This window comes from Candida albicans, chromosome 4 (genome assembly GCF_000182965.3).
Source record: "Candida albicans SC5314 chromosome 4, complete sequence".
In the NCBI taxonomy this organism is placed as follows: domain Eukaryota; kingdom Fungi; phylum Ascomycota; class Pichiomycetes; order Serinales; family Debaryomycetaceae; genus Candida; species Candida albicans.
This window is the reverse complement of record NC_032092.1, coordinates 695,510-711,198: the sequence shown is the minus strand read 5'-3', so window position 1 is coordinate 711,198 and position 15,689 is coordinate 695,510. Positions and strand designations below refer to the sequence as shown.

Below are 15,689 nucleotides of genomic sequence, written 5' to 3'. Positions count from 1 at the left end.
TAACCTAGTGAACTAATTAAATTGATAATCTACATTATAACGACGAGTTTACGATTTTCTTTTCTTTGTGGTCTTCTTTTGTCCCTTGGTAGCAGAAGCAGCACCTGTGGTGGTAGTGGCACCTGTTACTTCTTCAATCACTTCCCCTTGTGGTTGAGCCTTATCTTTCTTCCCCTTAGTTGCAATATCATGTTCTTGTTGAGCTTGTGATTCTGCAGCAAGAGCAGCTTCTTTGGCTTCTTGACGATAGAATTCTTCTTTCAATTTGTTATCGTACCATTGAGCATAATACAATCCACCTTGTAATAATAACACACCCAAAAGAACAAAAATGATCATCACTTGAGAAGCAGCCATGACATTGATCCCGGTTTGGTAATCAACATCACCCCATTGTCCAACAAGACATGAATTGACACCGGTTCTTAAATTAGTCAAATAAATAACCACACCAACCATAAATAAACCTAAACTACCATACTCGAAATATTTAGCATCCTCATCGGGTTTGTATAATTTGATGAAATGTCCAATTAAACCTAATAATCCAACAGCGTGTAATGTATAATGAACATACATTGGAGAGTTCCCCCATTGTTGATAATGACGTAAAGAGGCATCGAATGCTTCAGGGATATCATGAATCCATAAAGTGTTAAGATCATATGGCCAATTACCGTAGATAATTCCTAAACCAAAACAAGTAGATCCAATGATCAATGAAGTTCCAATTGGAACAATATCCTTATATGCCATCATATTCACAGGTTATTCAATATAGTAACTATTTTTGGATGTTGAAAGTTAGAGATAGTTGTAGATATTAAAGATTCTCATCTTTTTTTTTGTCGTTGGAAAAATGCTCCGACTGGGTGGCGTTTCGTTGGTAGTGTAAAACTTGCAAAAGATATTAAAAATTGGATAGTTTCAATTTACTTACACATTTATCTAACCTTATAAAGCCTTCGAGAATCATCTGCAAAAATTTTAATCTTAAGGGAACATACAATAAGGTATTCAAAAACTAGTTATGCTGTTTATATTTTTTTCGCAACGTTTATTGTTGAGTTCTCCCTAATATTTACACCTTAAAGAGAGAAATACCAGTATGTGGGGGATGAGGTGGAGAACACACAATTAAGCAACAATGTTTCACAAACTGGTCGATAAATTCCATACCAACTAAAATCAAAGCAAAGAGAGGGGAAAACCTCCAAATATAATTTTTAGTCTGAACTGTAGGTGATCTTCCGGAATTCTATTCCTAATCAGGTGAAATAAGCACCATTTCAGACCATACATCGTCGCACGAGTGTTAAGGCATTTTTTTTTTCTCATCGAGCGGATACTTGGCGGACAAACTAACAAATTGAACACATTTGTATAATTTTGCCAAAATGAGTCAAACCATATGAAAAAAAAAGAAATTCATGAAAAAATTGAAATATATAAATATAAAGTAGTATTCGTTGGGGTATATTCTACATCATAGCAAAATCACTCTGAAGTGTTTTCTATTTATCTTTTCGTTCTTCGGAATAAGCTACTTTTATTATGATTGAAAAGCCCCATATTGTTATTGCTGGAGCTGGTATTCTCGGACTTACTACAGCTTGGGTAATTGCCGAAAACTTATCAGCTTCTAATACTCCGTATGAGATCACTATAGTTGCAGAATATGGTCCACATTCTCCCACCATGAATGCCAACTTGACTAATCTGGCCAAATATACTTCGCCGTGGGCTGGTGCTCATTTTCGACCATTCCCAAGTAAAAATGAACAAGAATTGAAAGAAATAAAATTGACAAGATTGACGTTACAAAAATTCAAACAATTGAGTCAGACATCTCCAGAATCAAGCATTAAGTTTGTTAAGGGGATAGAGTATCTTGAAAATCCAGATGAACATTATTCGAAATTTGCATATGGATGGAGTGAAGAAATTGACAATTTCAAACACAAAACAGATAAACCAGGGTTTTTAGGAGTTGAATATGATACTTGGGTAGTCAATTCTCCAATATATTTACAATTTCTTTATCGTAAGTTATCAATTGAATATAGTAATATCAATTTTTTGAAAATAAGATTAGACTCATTAAAACAAATCAATGATTTATTCCCAAAAACCAAGTCAAGAACCGCCCCAATCATTATTAATTGTACTGGTAATGGGCTACAATATAATGGAGGGTTTGATCCTGAATGTTATCCAATTCGTGGACAAACATTATTGATTAAACCACCACCATCACCACAAAAGAATGGAACCAATCAAAAATGTCAATATTTGGACAAGACCATAACTTATCAATTGAAAGATGGATCGTGGAGTTTTGTAATTCCTCGTCCACTCAATGGTGGGGTTATTTTAGGTGGAATGAAACAAATTGGTGACTCGTTTTTGGGTATCAACGAATCTGATACTGAACAATTGATTGAAATGGGGAAAAAATACTTCCCTGACTTGATGACTCAAGATGTTAATGTCAATAATGGGAAACCATTTTTCGAAATACTAAGAGTTAATGTTGGATTAAGACCAGCTAGAAAAACAGGATTGAGATTGGATGTGGAACAATATGACAACAAACAGTATGTTATCAACAATTATGGAGCTGGAGGAATGGGGTATGAATTAAGTTATGGGGCTGCTATAAAAGTGTACGAAAAGCTAATGGAAATATTAGGTAGAAGACATCATCTTTAAAGAAAAACTATAGAAACACTGTATATAGACAAACTTTTAATAGATCAGACAAAAAAGGTTCGATTAATGAAATAAATACTTATTCCTAGAATTTTTGTGTTAGTATAATGGACATTTCTACAAATTAGGGGAGACGAAGAATTGTTCAAGTACCAGACGTGTCACTGTTGATATGAAAGTATCACTTTCTAGTATAGATTATACATATACAAAACTTTTAACTTTCTATAAATAGATTCGTAATACTTCTTTGCAAGCTTACCAGTAACAAGTACCTCATTACAGTCGTACGATTCTATTCCCAATAGAATTTAATCAATTTGATGAACGGCTGTGTGATAAAATCCGTAGTAGCAGCCACCCATATTTATGTTTGTACACGGAGATTACAACTGGAGAAGGAGAAACGGAAATAACCAGAGTTCCACAGTTTTAATATTATTTGGTGCGGAAAAATGAAGGGCGATTAGCCGGGAATGACGGTATAACAACATTTGTAACAAATACATAAAAAATATGTAAAAAACTGGTATCATAAGTAATTCAATCAAGCCTTCGATATTGATTATTCAGAGTGCTAAATCTATTCTATTTTGCTCTTTTCAACTAGCCCACTAACTTTTTTGTCAATATGAAAACAATTGAAAGTAATATAATCATTAATGCTAAACCTGAAAAAGTCCGATCATTCTTTTTAAATTATCAAAATTACCCCAGCTGGAACCCATTTCTTGTTAAGTTTGCAAAGTATACAAATAAAGAAGATCCTGAATTGAAAGTCGGAGATGAACTACAAATTGATTTAAAATTAAAAGGTTTTAATCATACCAGTACCATGTACCCAAAAGTTTTGCAAAATAATGAAGATGGATTAGTTTGGCGTGGACAATTGTTAAGTACATGGGTATTTGGGGGCACTCATAGTTTCAAATATGAATTGATTGATGGTGACAAGACGTTGTTTACTCAGAAAGAAGAGTTTACTGGTATTTTAGTATATGTGTTTTATTTATTTGGATTATTCAAAAAGACTCAAGAATCATTCATTAATTTAAATGAAGTTTTGAAAGATCAAGTTGAGAATAATTGAGTAGATCTTTTATTTTTAACAGAGAAATGACATGTTCATTAACTCACTAAAACCTATCACTTTGATTGGTGTTTCTGTTCGTACTTTATATGCCAAAGTAAATTGGTCTAAAAATTGTACAAAAAGATATCGAAATTATTACAGGATCAATTATTATTATACACGTTGTCTCTTTACAAATGGATGTAATTTATCTTACTTGTTATTAATGTATACTAGTTACAAACAATTAAAACAGTCTTATATATACGATATCTAAAAACTTGAAATATATTACCGTTAAAAAGGGAGCTTTACAATTGGGCTCATTAACAAGAGAAAAGTGGTGATACGGAAGACTCACACGTGGTCTATCAAAAAGGTTGTGTACTAGTCCAATAAATTAATTAAATCTAAATTATACATACAAAAAAGCGTATTTTGTGTAACAATAATATTATTATTATTTATCAGGTGAAGTGAAAAAAGAAGAAACTTTTGTGAGAGAGAAAAGTGACAGTGTAAAATTATAATAAATAAGATTTGGATGAAATTAAAAAATGTAACCTAATTCAACTTCATGTTGTTGTTCAACAATTATCATCAATTATTCAATTCTTTTCTTTATTAAATAATTACCATTTTCACTCTTGTTGTTTTTAATTTTGTTGAAGAATCTTCCTGCTTTCACTAAACAAGTTAGAAAACAAACAATCCCTACCCCTTTATCTCATCAAAAGTCATAATTTTTTTTTTGCTGCAGTTTTGGTCATATCCAGCCTCTCTTTTATCATCCCATTCCCAACATTCCAATTCCTCAACCTACCACTTTTTTTTTAATAACAACTTTCTATATTTATTTAAGCAATGAAGTTTGGTGAACATTTGAGAAAGGCATTAATCAAGAATTATTCCTTTTATTACATTGCCTACGATGATTTGAAACATCAATTGAAAAAAGGATTATACGACAATGATGGCATTTGGAACAATGATTTGGAAGAACTGTTCCTTAATGCATTAGAAACAGAATTAGACAAAGTATATTCTTTCACTAAAGTCAAAAACACCGAAGTTAATAGAAGAATCAAAGAAAGCGAATCTTATGTTTATGAAGTTGTTGATGCCTTACATCGTTATGAAAATCACGACCCTTCCATTACTAATCCACCACTGGAAGAAGATTTCCAAGATTTGGAAGAAGAATTGTCTGACATTATTGCTGATGTTCACGATTTGGCTAAATTCACCAGATTGAATTACACTGGGTTTCAAAAAATTATCAAGAAACATGACAAAACCACAAAATTTACATTAAAACCAGTATTCCAAGCTAGATTGAACGCCAAGGCTTTCTACAAAGACAATTACGATAATTTGATTGTTAAGTTGTCTAAATTATATGATTTGGTCAGAACTAGAGGTAACCCAGTGAAAGGGGATTCTGCTGCTGGTGGAGGTCAACAAAATTTCGTTAGACAAACCACAAAGTATTGGGTTCATCCAGATAACATTACTGAATTGAAATTAATCATCTTAAAACATTTACCAGTTTTGGTTTTTAATGCTGACAAAGAATTTGAACCAGAAGATAGTGCCATTACCTCTATTTATTTCGATAACAAAGATATGGATCTTTATTATGGTAGATTAAGAAAAGATGAGGGAGCTGAAGCCCTTAGATTGAGATGGTATGGTGGTATGAAATCTGAACAGATTTTCGTTGAAAGAAAAACTCATAGAGAAGATTGGACCGGTGAAAAATCAGTGAAAGCCAGATTTGCATTGAAAGAGAAAAAGGTCAATCAATTCTTATCCGGTGAATTAACCGCTAGTCAAGTTTTTGAAAAAATGAGAAAAGAAGGTAAAAAGAGTCCTCAAGAAATTGACAATTTAGAAAGATTAGCAAAAGAATGTCAATATAGAATTTTGAAAGAAAAATATCGTCCTGTTATGCGTTCATTCTATAACAGAACTGCTTTCCAATTACCAGGGGACGCCAGAGTAAGAATTTCTTTGGATACTGAATTAACAATGGTTAGAGAAGACAATTTTGATGGTTACGATCGTACTCATGGCAATTGGAGAAGAATGGACATTGGTGTTGATTATCCATTCCCACAGTTGCCGGAAAAGGATGTGTGTCGTTTCCCATATGCTGTCTTGGAAGTTAAATTGCAAACTCAAATGGGTCAAGAACCTCCAGCATGGGTCAGAGACTTGGTTACATCTCATTTGGTTGAAGCTGTACCTAAATTTTCCAAATTCATTCACGGAGGTGCTACATTGTTGACCGACTATGTTAATTTATTACCATTTTGGTACACTCAAATGGATGTTGATATTCGTAAACCGAAGATTCAACAAGAATATGGTATTAGAAGAAATGCTCCTTTGCGAATTGAGAGTTCAACATCAGCTAATGAATTGGACGAAGAAGAATTGTCTGGTTACAGTGGAAGTGGTGTTCAATTCTCTAATGATATTAACCCTCTCGAAGAAGATTTAGAAGAAACGAGTCCTTTGTTGTTCCAGAACTCACATCGTTCAAGACAAGGAAACTCATTCTTTAATCAGTTGATGAGTTATTTCAAAGATGACCGTGAATTCACTGTTAAAGAAGGAACTAATTTCGATTTGAATGGTACATTTAAAGACAAATTACCGAAGGGGAAATCCATTTGTGTTCCAATTAGAATTGAACCAAAAGTTTACCTTGCCAATGAAAGAACTTTCCTTTCTTGGTTGAGTGTTGGTATGTTGATTGGTGGTGTTGCCACTGCTTTATTGAACTATGGTTCCAATAGTACTTTGACAGCATCTATTGGGTTCTTTATTGCTGCTTTGTTCATCATTGGCTATTCCACGTATAAATATTTGTGGAGAGTTCTTATGATTAGAGAAAAGAAGGCAGTGGCATATGGAGACAAATTTGGTCCAAATATGATTTGTGGTGTTATCTTTTTAGCAATTTTTATTAATTATTTAGTTTTGTAATATCACTGGTTCTAGTATAGTCATTTAAAAATAGAAAAGTTTATTTAATCTAACAAGATATTATACTTTGTAGATTCTGTTTCAACGAGATTGATTTCAGTAACCGTCACGAAATGTTAATGTATATTTGATATGAAGTCGTAACTGATGCTGCTTTTGTAACCCAATCTTATTTCCGATTTCCACTTTGCTGAAATATACTTTCGCAAACAGTCTCCGTTTCGGAAGGGCAACCTAATAAGATTTTTTTTTTCGAAAGCAAATTTAAGAGTCCCAGAATTGATGAAAAAGATAAAAAGTATATAATAACGTTCAACGTCTTGACAGCAAAATTTCCAACAACAGCAAACACGAGAAGTTAGACAGCACGAACCGCCCAATTATTTCACCATTCACCTATTATGACAGATCTCACCAAACAACCACTCAAAGGATATGACAATTTGTCAACGCCTACTTTATTCAACGACAGGAATTTGCATCCAATTGCAAGATCATTCACCACAAATATTCTTATAGTTGGTGGGGCTTATAGTGGGTTGTCTGCTTTAAGGTCTCTACAACTGCATTTGGCCGAACAGATACAACGCTTTAAACAGGAGCAGCCATCCACACCAATAAAGAAATTGTCACTAACTATAGTAGAGCCAAGAAATGGACTTTTAAACATCCTTGGAATCCCGAAATCGATTGTGGATTCTGCATTTGCAAGGACACAATTTATTCCGTTTAAAGACTTAAACAATTGCAAGTTTGCAAACATATTTTCCGACACCCCAGACGAATACGACATATCGTGGTTTGGCAACGACAACGAATGGCTTGACATCAACTATGTGCATGGGAGAGTGACATATTTGAACCAGCACAAGGCACAATACACACTTGGGTCACCCGTATCCGAGAAAGCAATTATTGAGTTTGACTATGTGATTTTGGCCACGGGTCGAGACAGGAACTGGCCCACCACCCCTTTGGCAACAACATACGGGCAATACATGCTTGAAATGGATAATGCACGACAGGAAATTGCCAATGCCGACACCATAAGTGTTATAGGTGCTGGCGCTGTGGGTATTGAGTTTGCTGGAGATATCAAGACTAAGTTCCCACACAAAACTGTCAATCTAATCCACCCACACGAGTGTTTCCCACAAGAGCCGTTGTCTAACGAGTTTAAACGGCTCACACAGGACTCACTCGAACGAGCGGGTGTCAATGTGTATCTTAACACGAGAATCAGAGCCGAATCAATAAAGAAATGTCATGGTGATCTCACAACAACAAATAATAAAACGATCCATTCAAACCTAAATATATGGAGCTGTTCCAAACACAACAACATTGGGTTTCTCTCTCAACATATCTACGAGAACTACGTGACAAGCAACAAAAACTTATCTATCAACCAGTACTTGCAGCTTTACAATGCAGAAACAAACACAACAATAGAGAATTTTTTCGTGTTGGGTGATTTGGTGGAGTTACCCATTATCAAGTCTGCGGGCTGGGCCATGTACATGGGCCGACAAGTTGCCAACAATTTGAGCAACTTGATATTCAATGGGATATTTGTTGAACCGTTCCCGGACTTGAATGCCATTCCGTACGGGATGGTGATTGTTGGTGGTAACAACGAGATTATCAGTGAGCTAGCTGGTGAGGTTGAAGTAGATAATGAGCATTATAAACAAGAGTACGAGGATTATTGTATAGGTAAAATTAGAGCGACTATAGATATGTAAGTGGYGTGGAAGTTTGTGTAAACAATAAAGGAAACGGAAAAGTGTAGTGATCATTCAAAAAGGGCATTGTTCATTGTAGGTCAACGATATTTCCGTATTCATGCTAGAATGAATGCTGATTCGTCAAAAACTACGTGACGGGGCTTATGTGAACGGAGTGAAGAAAAATTAAACTTAGCATCGGCATCTATCCGATCCCGAGACCGATTCCCGAAAATTTGTAAAAAAAACCTACCCTTTATAATGCACCAAATAAAAAAGCATCTTTACATAATTGCAAATGCCTATGTATATCAGATATATATCCGTAACGTTTCTGGAGTATAAATAATAAGCAAAAGTTGTATTATTTCATTTTTTTGAAGATCTAATTTATCAATATCTAACAATTATGACGTCAAAAGTGGTAATCATTGGAGGTTCATACGCTGGATTGGCTGCTTTAAACACATTAAAACTGTTAATTACCAAAAATTCAGGGGCCATTGCCAAGTCTATATCTATCACATTAATTGAACCAAAATCGGGGTTCTTGAATATATTAGGATTACCAAAATCGATTGTTAATAAGGAATTTGCAAGTCAACAATATGTTCCATTTTGTAATTTTTTAAAGTTTGATAATGTGGTTAGCAATTCCAATGATTTAAAGGTTCAATTGAAAGAGAATACAAACTCCGACAATAACAACTTGATGTTGAATTATATTCAAGGGAAAGTTACTAAATTAACTAGTAGCAGAGTCACTTACACCACCAATGATACCGATGAATCGAGCATTGATTATGACTATGCAATTTTGGCAACAGGAAGAAACAGAAATTGGCCAGTCAACCCAAAAGGCATTACATTTGAATCATACTTGAATGAAATGGAGATCACAAACAAAAAGATCCAAAAAAGTTCAATTATCAGTATTATTGGCGGTGGTGCTGTTGGGATAGAATTAGCAGCCGAAATTAAATTACATTACCCAAATAAAGTTGTTAATTTGATTCATCCTCATGGTACTTTACCACCAGAGCCGATCCTGGATGCTTTCAAGAATAAAACTTTGCAATCATTAAAACAGGCTAATATTAACGTGTTTTTGAATACGAGAATAGATACTTCAAAAACTTCACTAAACAATGGGGAAACATCCAATTTGAAAACTACTGATGGGAAAACAATAGAATCAAACTTAAACATATGGGCTACTTCTTTTAAAAACAACCTTGATTATTTATCTCTAGATTTACAAAGAAGCATTCACATAACTGCAAATCATAATATTAAAACCAATGATTATTTACAAGTGTCAAATATGTCAAATATTTATGCTGTTGGAGATTTAATTGAATTGTCAACAATCAAATCAGCTGGTTGGGCATTTCATACTGGAATTCAAGCTGGAACTAATGTTTATAATTCCATATTTGATAAACCTTTGCAATTGTCAAGAATATCCTTCAAGCAAATAGATTCTCATAAATTGACCATTGTTGGCGGTGAAGGTAGCATAATCCACGAAGTTAAAGGAAATTTGGAAATCAACCCTGAATCAATGGTTCAAGAGTATCAGGATTACCGGTTAGGGACATGTAAGAAGTTTATTGGTGCAACAGTCAATTAAAGAACTATTGAAATATGTTTGCAACACTGAAATATTAACTTTTTTTTTTTTCTCACTTTTACACGTCGATCGATGATGTCATTTGATGACAGACGTGAACAACTTTAATAGGATATATAGAGAGGAAAACCTTGAAAACAAAATACAAGTTTATAATATTAATGCCATAAAGAATGCAAGTCTATATACGAAAATTTCAAACAAACGAACAAACAAACAAACAAACGAACAAACAAACAAACAAACAAAATGTCAAATCTATTAATGGTGAATTTGATCATATTTGATACAGTATCTCCAATTAGGGTTGGAACTATTATAAATTTCTTGTAAATCATTTTCAACTTTTAACCAATGCTTATATTTCATTTTTGATTTCAAATCCAAATCATAAATATTACATGTGATTAAAAATTTTTCGTCATTGTCTTCTTCATCATTTGTTCCAATCTCTTGATCTTGATCTTTAGTTCCATTGGATTTATTGTCATTTATACGATAAACGTTTTTAATATTGTTATGTGATGTGTGTATATGGTTGTTTTTATCGAATTTCTCAATTTTAATAAATAATCCAACGTCTCTTAATGTCATTACTAAAGATAGATTTTGAGATACATCACTATAAGATGTCAAGTTCTTAATTAGATCATTTTTGTTATTAATTTTTTGATATTGTTTCAATTTTTGGAAAACATTGTCAGGGTTATTGAAATAGATTGTTGTCAATTTCTTTAACGGGATCAATTTTTCAATTTTGGCATATATATCTTGCGGGATTGGTGCAAATAAATCATTTAAACCTTGTTCAATAGTCTCGGTATATAATAAATCCAAGGGGCAAAAATGTCTTGGAACTTTCTTCAATTGGTTTAGAGAACAAGTTCGACAGTAATTATCGGTGTAATTATCGTATAACCATTTTGGCTTGATTTCAAAAATCACTGAATTGATGTCTTGATCGTTGTCATTAAAATATAGTTGACATTTTTGCAGTAATGAAATCTTTCTATAGTCGCCATCCAATATGTTAGGTAACAATAACCCATATCTTTCATTCAACATCAACTTATTTCCTTGACTATTCAACTTGTTAGTGAAATTTGAATCCAAAACAGTTAATTGAATATCAATAATTTGATTAGGAAATAAATCTTTACATCTTAATTCGATAAAGTCATATAATTCGCATGTGGATATGTATTCTTCTTCTTGTTTGAGTAATCTTAATCTTAATAATTTGCGCTTCAAATAATCGTTATTACCAGTATACTTGAACAAAATATTGGCAGCTCCTTTAGCAAAATATTCCCAATCTTCTGGTGAAGTGATCTTTGAAATCTCCATTTGTAACGGCTAGGGGTTTGTTTTTTCTTATCTTTGAAATTGATATCGAAATTTATAATATAATTTGTATTATTTTAGGGCAAGATATAACCAAGGAAGGGCCTGATCTTCACACAAAAAAAAAATCTGTGAGTCAAATTAATGTATAAATATGAAGTTATTGTTGTTGATGATAAAACAGTTGACTAAAAGACTTAGTCTTTATTGTTATTCCTATTGGATTAATGATTGATGATGAAGAAAACAACAAATAGAAAAGAGCAAAAAAAAAATTTCTTGTTCTAATTTTAATAAGACATTTGTGTGCGAGTTTAAACTTATCAATAAATAATAATAATAATTTTGATTTACTATCTGGTAAAATCGTTTATTATACAATACATACTTCAAAAAAATAAAATTGGTTCAAAAATTATTATTTTTTCTCTCTCTTTCTCTCTTTCCTTACTAAATTTAAACTTTCTGGAAAGGGAACGAAAAAAACAGGAACCCGCCCAAACACACACACACACAAATCAAATCGAATCAACCCGCCCTAAGATTAACCCGTATGTCGCGTATATGCAGGAACAACTGATTCATTTATTTTTTGGGTCGCCTTAGATACTCATTTTTATTTTTTATTTTTTTGCTTCTCGTTCGATTTAATCCCACCCCCACTCTGGGTCCTCGACCCGGCCACGTCCTCAGTCACGTGAATGAACTGTAAATCTTATTAATATGTGTGTGTCTTACTTCAATTGGTGTAATCTATGATCCTACTTGGTCCATTAATTACTCTATATAGTATGATTTATTATGAAGTCAGTTTTTGACTACTAATATCTATTGTTTCAAATATTCACATCCCTTATCATTGAAAATCACTTCATGTATGTCATTTAATTGATCGATTTGATTTCTTTGAAGGTAAATAACCTATTATTATTTATCGTTTCATTATTATTCATAATTAGTTTAGCAGGACCTTTAATTTTCATAAATATTGGGTTTCTTCTTAGTAATATCCCTTCACTATTATAGAACAATTTACTATAAATATATTGATAAATTTTAGTTGTGTTTGCTCGAATGATGGTCAACCAATGATACTTATCAGCTTCAGTCTTGATGTTTTGTACAAATTTCTTATAGTTATTAGTTAAGGTGTGGATTGATTTTCTTATTGGATTAAACACTTCACTAGTTATTCCATATTTAGGAATTGAAAATTTTGGGATCCGTACATATGAACTAATTGGGTTATATATACCATTGAAATAAGGAATCACTTGATATTTCAAATCAGTCGCAAGTGATATTGATGATGGTTTATTAATGGCAATTAAACTATTCAAATTGACCAACATGTCTTCGTTTTCATCTAAATCCAACTCATATACTTCATTGCTTCCACCATCAATTAAAACATACCCATTACCATTAACTTTTAAGCTTGAAAACTTGTCTAACAAATCAATTGATTCAATATTTAGTTTAAAGTTATCAATCCAACCAATCAAATTATAATCTTGAAGAATTATCCAATCATCTTGGCTTTTCAGCTGTTGATTTTTCAATTCAATCAATTTGAAGTTATTCTCATTGTTACCCTGTATAATCAAATTAAGATCACATTTACTATATATTTCCTGATAATCAATAACTGAATGTTTATTGTTCACAATAAATGCTTCATTATCTGGTGCCTGGTCCGTACTACTGTTATCAATGGCAATTATTGAATTTGAAATTGATCGGACATTTAATTTCGATGATTGGGGTAAAACCACCTGTAAGATTTTGGCAGGATTTCCAATTGGTTTGAATTTCGGTACTTCGACAAAAGGTCCTGATCCAGTAACCAACGGTTTATCAATGGTTATTGTGCTACTATTGAGTATTGCTTGTTGATTGGTTGTAGATGATGTGATAATTGGTCGTATGGATGACTTTGTTAAAGATGAATATTTAAGTGACTTAGCCACTATCGGGTTGTTTCTGCATGGGTTTAACATTATCAGTTGTTATTTCTTTACCCCTTATTGTCTGTTGCCTGTGTTACAAGATGATAGCTGTAAACATCAACTAGAGGAGTATTTTGTTTTTGTTGTTAAAGATGAATTTTTTTCGGGTTAAATACAAAGATTTGTATTTAGTGTCACGTGGCCCATAGTTTTTTTTATAGTTTGTGATTGGATGGAATTGATCAACACTTGTAATAATAGTTGCAAACATTTACAATTGACAAAGCAGGATAAACTAATACTCTATTTGTAACATTGAACCTTAGAACGGTTTAAGTGTGGATATGATTTGGGGAGCCAACTTCTTTGTGGTTGCGAAAGCATTAGTACTGTTAGTGCTATTTTAATTAGAGGTTAAATGTATATGTTAATGAAATGCCATGGAAGGCTTCTAGCCTAAAGTAAAAAAAAAGTAGAAAAGAGTCTTTTGATAACTTTTTCATTTGAAAGTGGACATCAATAATTTTTGTTTTATATACGATAGTGCAACTTCCAGTTACGTGAAATTGAAGTAATATTGTTGTGAAACATATTTTGGATTATCTTCGTGTATTTGACTCATTTACTTTCTATTGTTCGACAATACAAGGAGGTGTATAAGGTTTAACAAGAAATTACAAGAAATCATGACCTCAAGGCGGCGTGAACTCTGAGGTATTGTTTGAATTTATCAATTTTTAGTTTGATGTTTAATTTTAATTCATTCTGAGGTTCCGTGGATATACAGAATAAAAACTGTAAAAGCAGTGATAAAATATAATCTAACTATTAAAATAGTAGTATTGTAATAATATAACAAAATCTGGAATTAGAAAGGCAATAAAACAAATTCATTCAAGGAACACGAACTACAAAAAATTACACCAAGAAGTTAAAAAGTGTAAACTTTCAACATCAACATATAAAGAAAAAGTTTAATTAAGTATTACAAAACAGACTGTATTAGAATAAATTAAATAATAGTTTAAATATGAAAAATAGGAAATAAACTGGTGATAATTACAGAGTTCTCATTGAATAAAATCATCAACAACGTCTACAAACAACGTCAATGAAGACAGGTCAAACAAAACCAGTTTGACTTAATCAAATTAAGAAAAGTTGAATTGGACAAAATGAACTTTGAAAAATTCAAAATAGTAGAATTTTACAAAGTGCCATCAATGGTACTAACACAATTCATATCAACGAATTTGGAACATCATAAGTACTATCTTAATTGGAGTTCAGATTTTCAAACTATTCATTTAAACTTGTTCCCCTTTTTTATTCGATATCTATGTGTTGGTTGAATTACACACACTCAATAGAGGATAGAAGTTTCCTTGCTCCTTTTTTATTACGTATCACAATTATTTTACTATTCTGGTTTGTTTTTGTAGTAATTTACCTTTTTTTTTAACCTAACTTTGTTAACTATACTAGGCATGTTTTCTTTAGACTAAATTKSCMAAATTCTAATTACTTAAAACACGTCAAATCCTACATTATTATGTTATATAACTACCAAGCTTTATCTTTACCTTTTCTTTTTCTTTTCTTTTTTTTGTTTTACTTTATTCTTAATTTTAATTTTAGAGTCATAAGAATAATTTAATCATGAACTGCTAATAATCATAATAATAATAAAAAAAAGAAATATTCAGCCACTATTACCACCACCACCCCACCACTCAATTGTACCAACTATATATATACATTCTTATGTGGACATGATTCATATGGTGTTTTTTTTAAAAAATTTAAATTTTAAGGGTAAGGAATTTATACTTTTCCAAAAAAACCAAAGCTATACTTCATATATACCAAACCCTTGCCATTCGTTTTCAATTTTTGCATTTCCAAGTATAACCTATTTGTTTATCATATCACATAAACCGGTCGTCCGCATTTAAATATACTATAAAACCATTACAAATCAAACATAGCTATGGGATTATTTAAAAACCCTGAACCCAACATTCAAAAAATCATTAGTCATGAAAAATACGACGATGGTAGAATATACGTTGAAGTAGAATTTGGTGATGGAACTGGTGGATTCATTAATTATGAATATTTGAAAGATGCCAAACCAGAATTGACTCGTAATTACGTGCAAAAATTTAAAGAGGCTAATATTTTCCCTAAAGGTGATTAGATTAAGCTGGTGACTGTTTGGTCGGGTCTTGCAATGGAAAGAAGAGCTTGGGAAATAA

At 32.2% G+C, this 15,689-nt stretch overlaps 8 protein-coding genes across 8 annotated transcripts; 5 read left to right on the top strand and 3 right to left on the bottom strand. All coding sequences in view use genetic code 12, as the record gives it.

Annotated features, from left to right (window-relative positions):
- Nucleotides 1-48: 48 nt before the first annotated feature.
- CSH3 (Csh3p) lies at nucleotides 49-759 on the bottom strand (the record flags this gene model as incomplete). Its single annotated transcript, XM_706494.2, has 1 exon — nucleotides 49-759. The coding sequence occupies one exon, from the start codon at nucleotides 757-759 to the stop codon at nucleotides 49-51; it is 711 nt and encodes a 236-aa protein (XP_711586.2).
- A 795-nt stretch (nucleotides 760-1,554) lies between these two features.
- DAO2 (Dao2p) lies at nucleotides 1,555-2,712 on the top strand (the record flags this gene model as incomplete). Its single annotated transcript, XM_706493.2, has 1 exon — nucleotides 1,555-2,712. The coding sequence occupies one exon, from the start codon at nucleotides 1,555-1,557 to the stop codon at nucleotides 2,710-2,712; it is 1,158 nt and encodes a 385-aa protein (XP_711585.2).
- A 631-nt stretch (nucleotides 2,713-3,343) lies between these two features.
- On the top strand, nucleotides 3,344-3,802 carry CAALFM_C403370CA (uncharacterized protein; the record flags this gene model as incomplete). The annotated part of the gene is made up of 1 exon (XM_706492.2): nucleotides 3,344-3,802. One exon carries the CDS (start codon nucleotides 3,344-3,346, stop codon nucleotides 3,800-3,802), a length of 459 nt encoding a protein of 152 aa, XP_711584.2.
- Nucleotides 3,803-4,648: 846 nt separating this feature from the next.
- Nucleotides 4,649-6,778, top strand: VTC4 (Vtc4p; the record flags this gene model as incomplete). The annotated part of the gene is made up of 1 exon (XM_706491.2): nucleotides 4,649-6,778. The coding sequence occupies one exon, from the start codon at nucleotides 4,649-4,651 to the stop codon at nucleotides 6,776-6,778; it is 2,130 nt and encodes a 709-aa protein (XP_711583.1).
- Nucleotides 6,779-7,179: 401 nt separating this feature from the next.
- CAALFM_C403350CA (uncharacterized protein) lies at nucleotides 7,180-8,523 on the top strand (the record flags this gene model as incomplete). Its single annotated transcript, XM_706490.2, has 1 exon — nucleotides 7,180-8,523. One exon carries the CDS (start codon nucleotides 7,180-7,182, stop codon nucleotides 8,521-8,523), a length of 1,344 nt encoding a protein of 447 aa, XP_711582.2.
- Nucleotides 8,524-8,914: 391 nt separating this feature from the next.
- Nucleotides 8,915-10,138, top strand: CAALFM_C403340CA (uncharacterized protein; the record flags this gene model as incomplete). Its single annotated transcript, XM_705214.1, has 1 exon — nucleotides 8,915-10,138. One exon carries the CDS (start codon nucleotides 8,915-8,917, stop codon nucleotides 10,136-10,138), a length of 1,224 nt encoding a protein of 407 aa, XP_710306.1.
- Nucleotides 10,139-10,399: 261 nt separating this feature from the next.
- On the bottom strand, nucleotides 10,400-11,485 carry IPK1 (inositol pentakisphosphate 2-kinase; the record flags this gene model as incomplete). Its single annotated transcript, XM_705215.1, has 1 exon — nucleotides 10,400-11,485. One exon carries the CDS (start codon nucleotides 11,483-11,485, stop codon nucleotides 10,400-10,402), a length of 1,086 nt encoding a protein of 361 aa, XP_710307.1.
- Nucleotides 11,486-12,366: 881 nt separating this feature from the next.
- CAALFM_C403320WA (uncharacterized protein) lies at nucleotides 12,367-13,482 on the bottom strand (the record flags this gene model as incomplete). The annotated part of the gene is made up of 1 exon (XM_705216.1): nucleotides 12,367-13,482. The coding sequence occupies one exon, from the start codon at nucleotides 13,480-13,482 to the stop codon at nucleotides 12,367-12,369; it is 1,116 nt and encodes a 371-aa protein (XP_710308.1).
- Nucleotides 13,483-15,689: the final 2,207 nt, after the last annotated feature.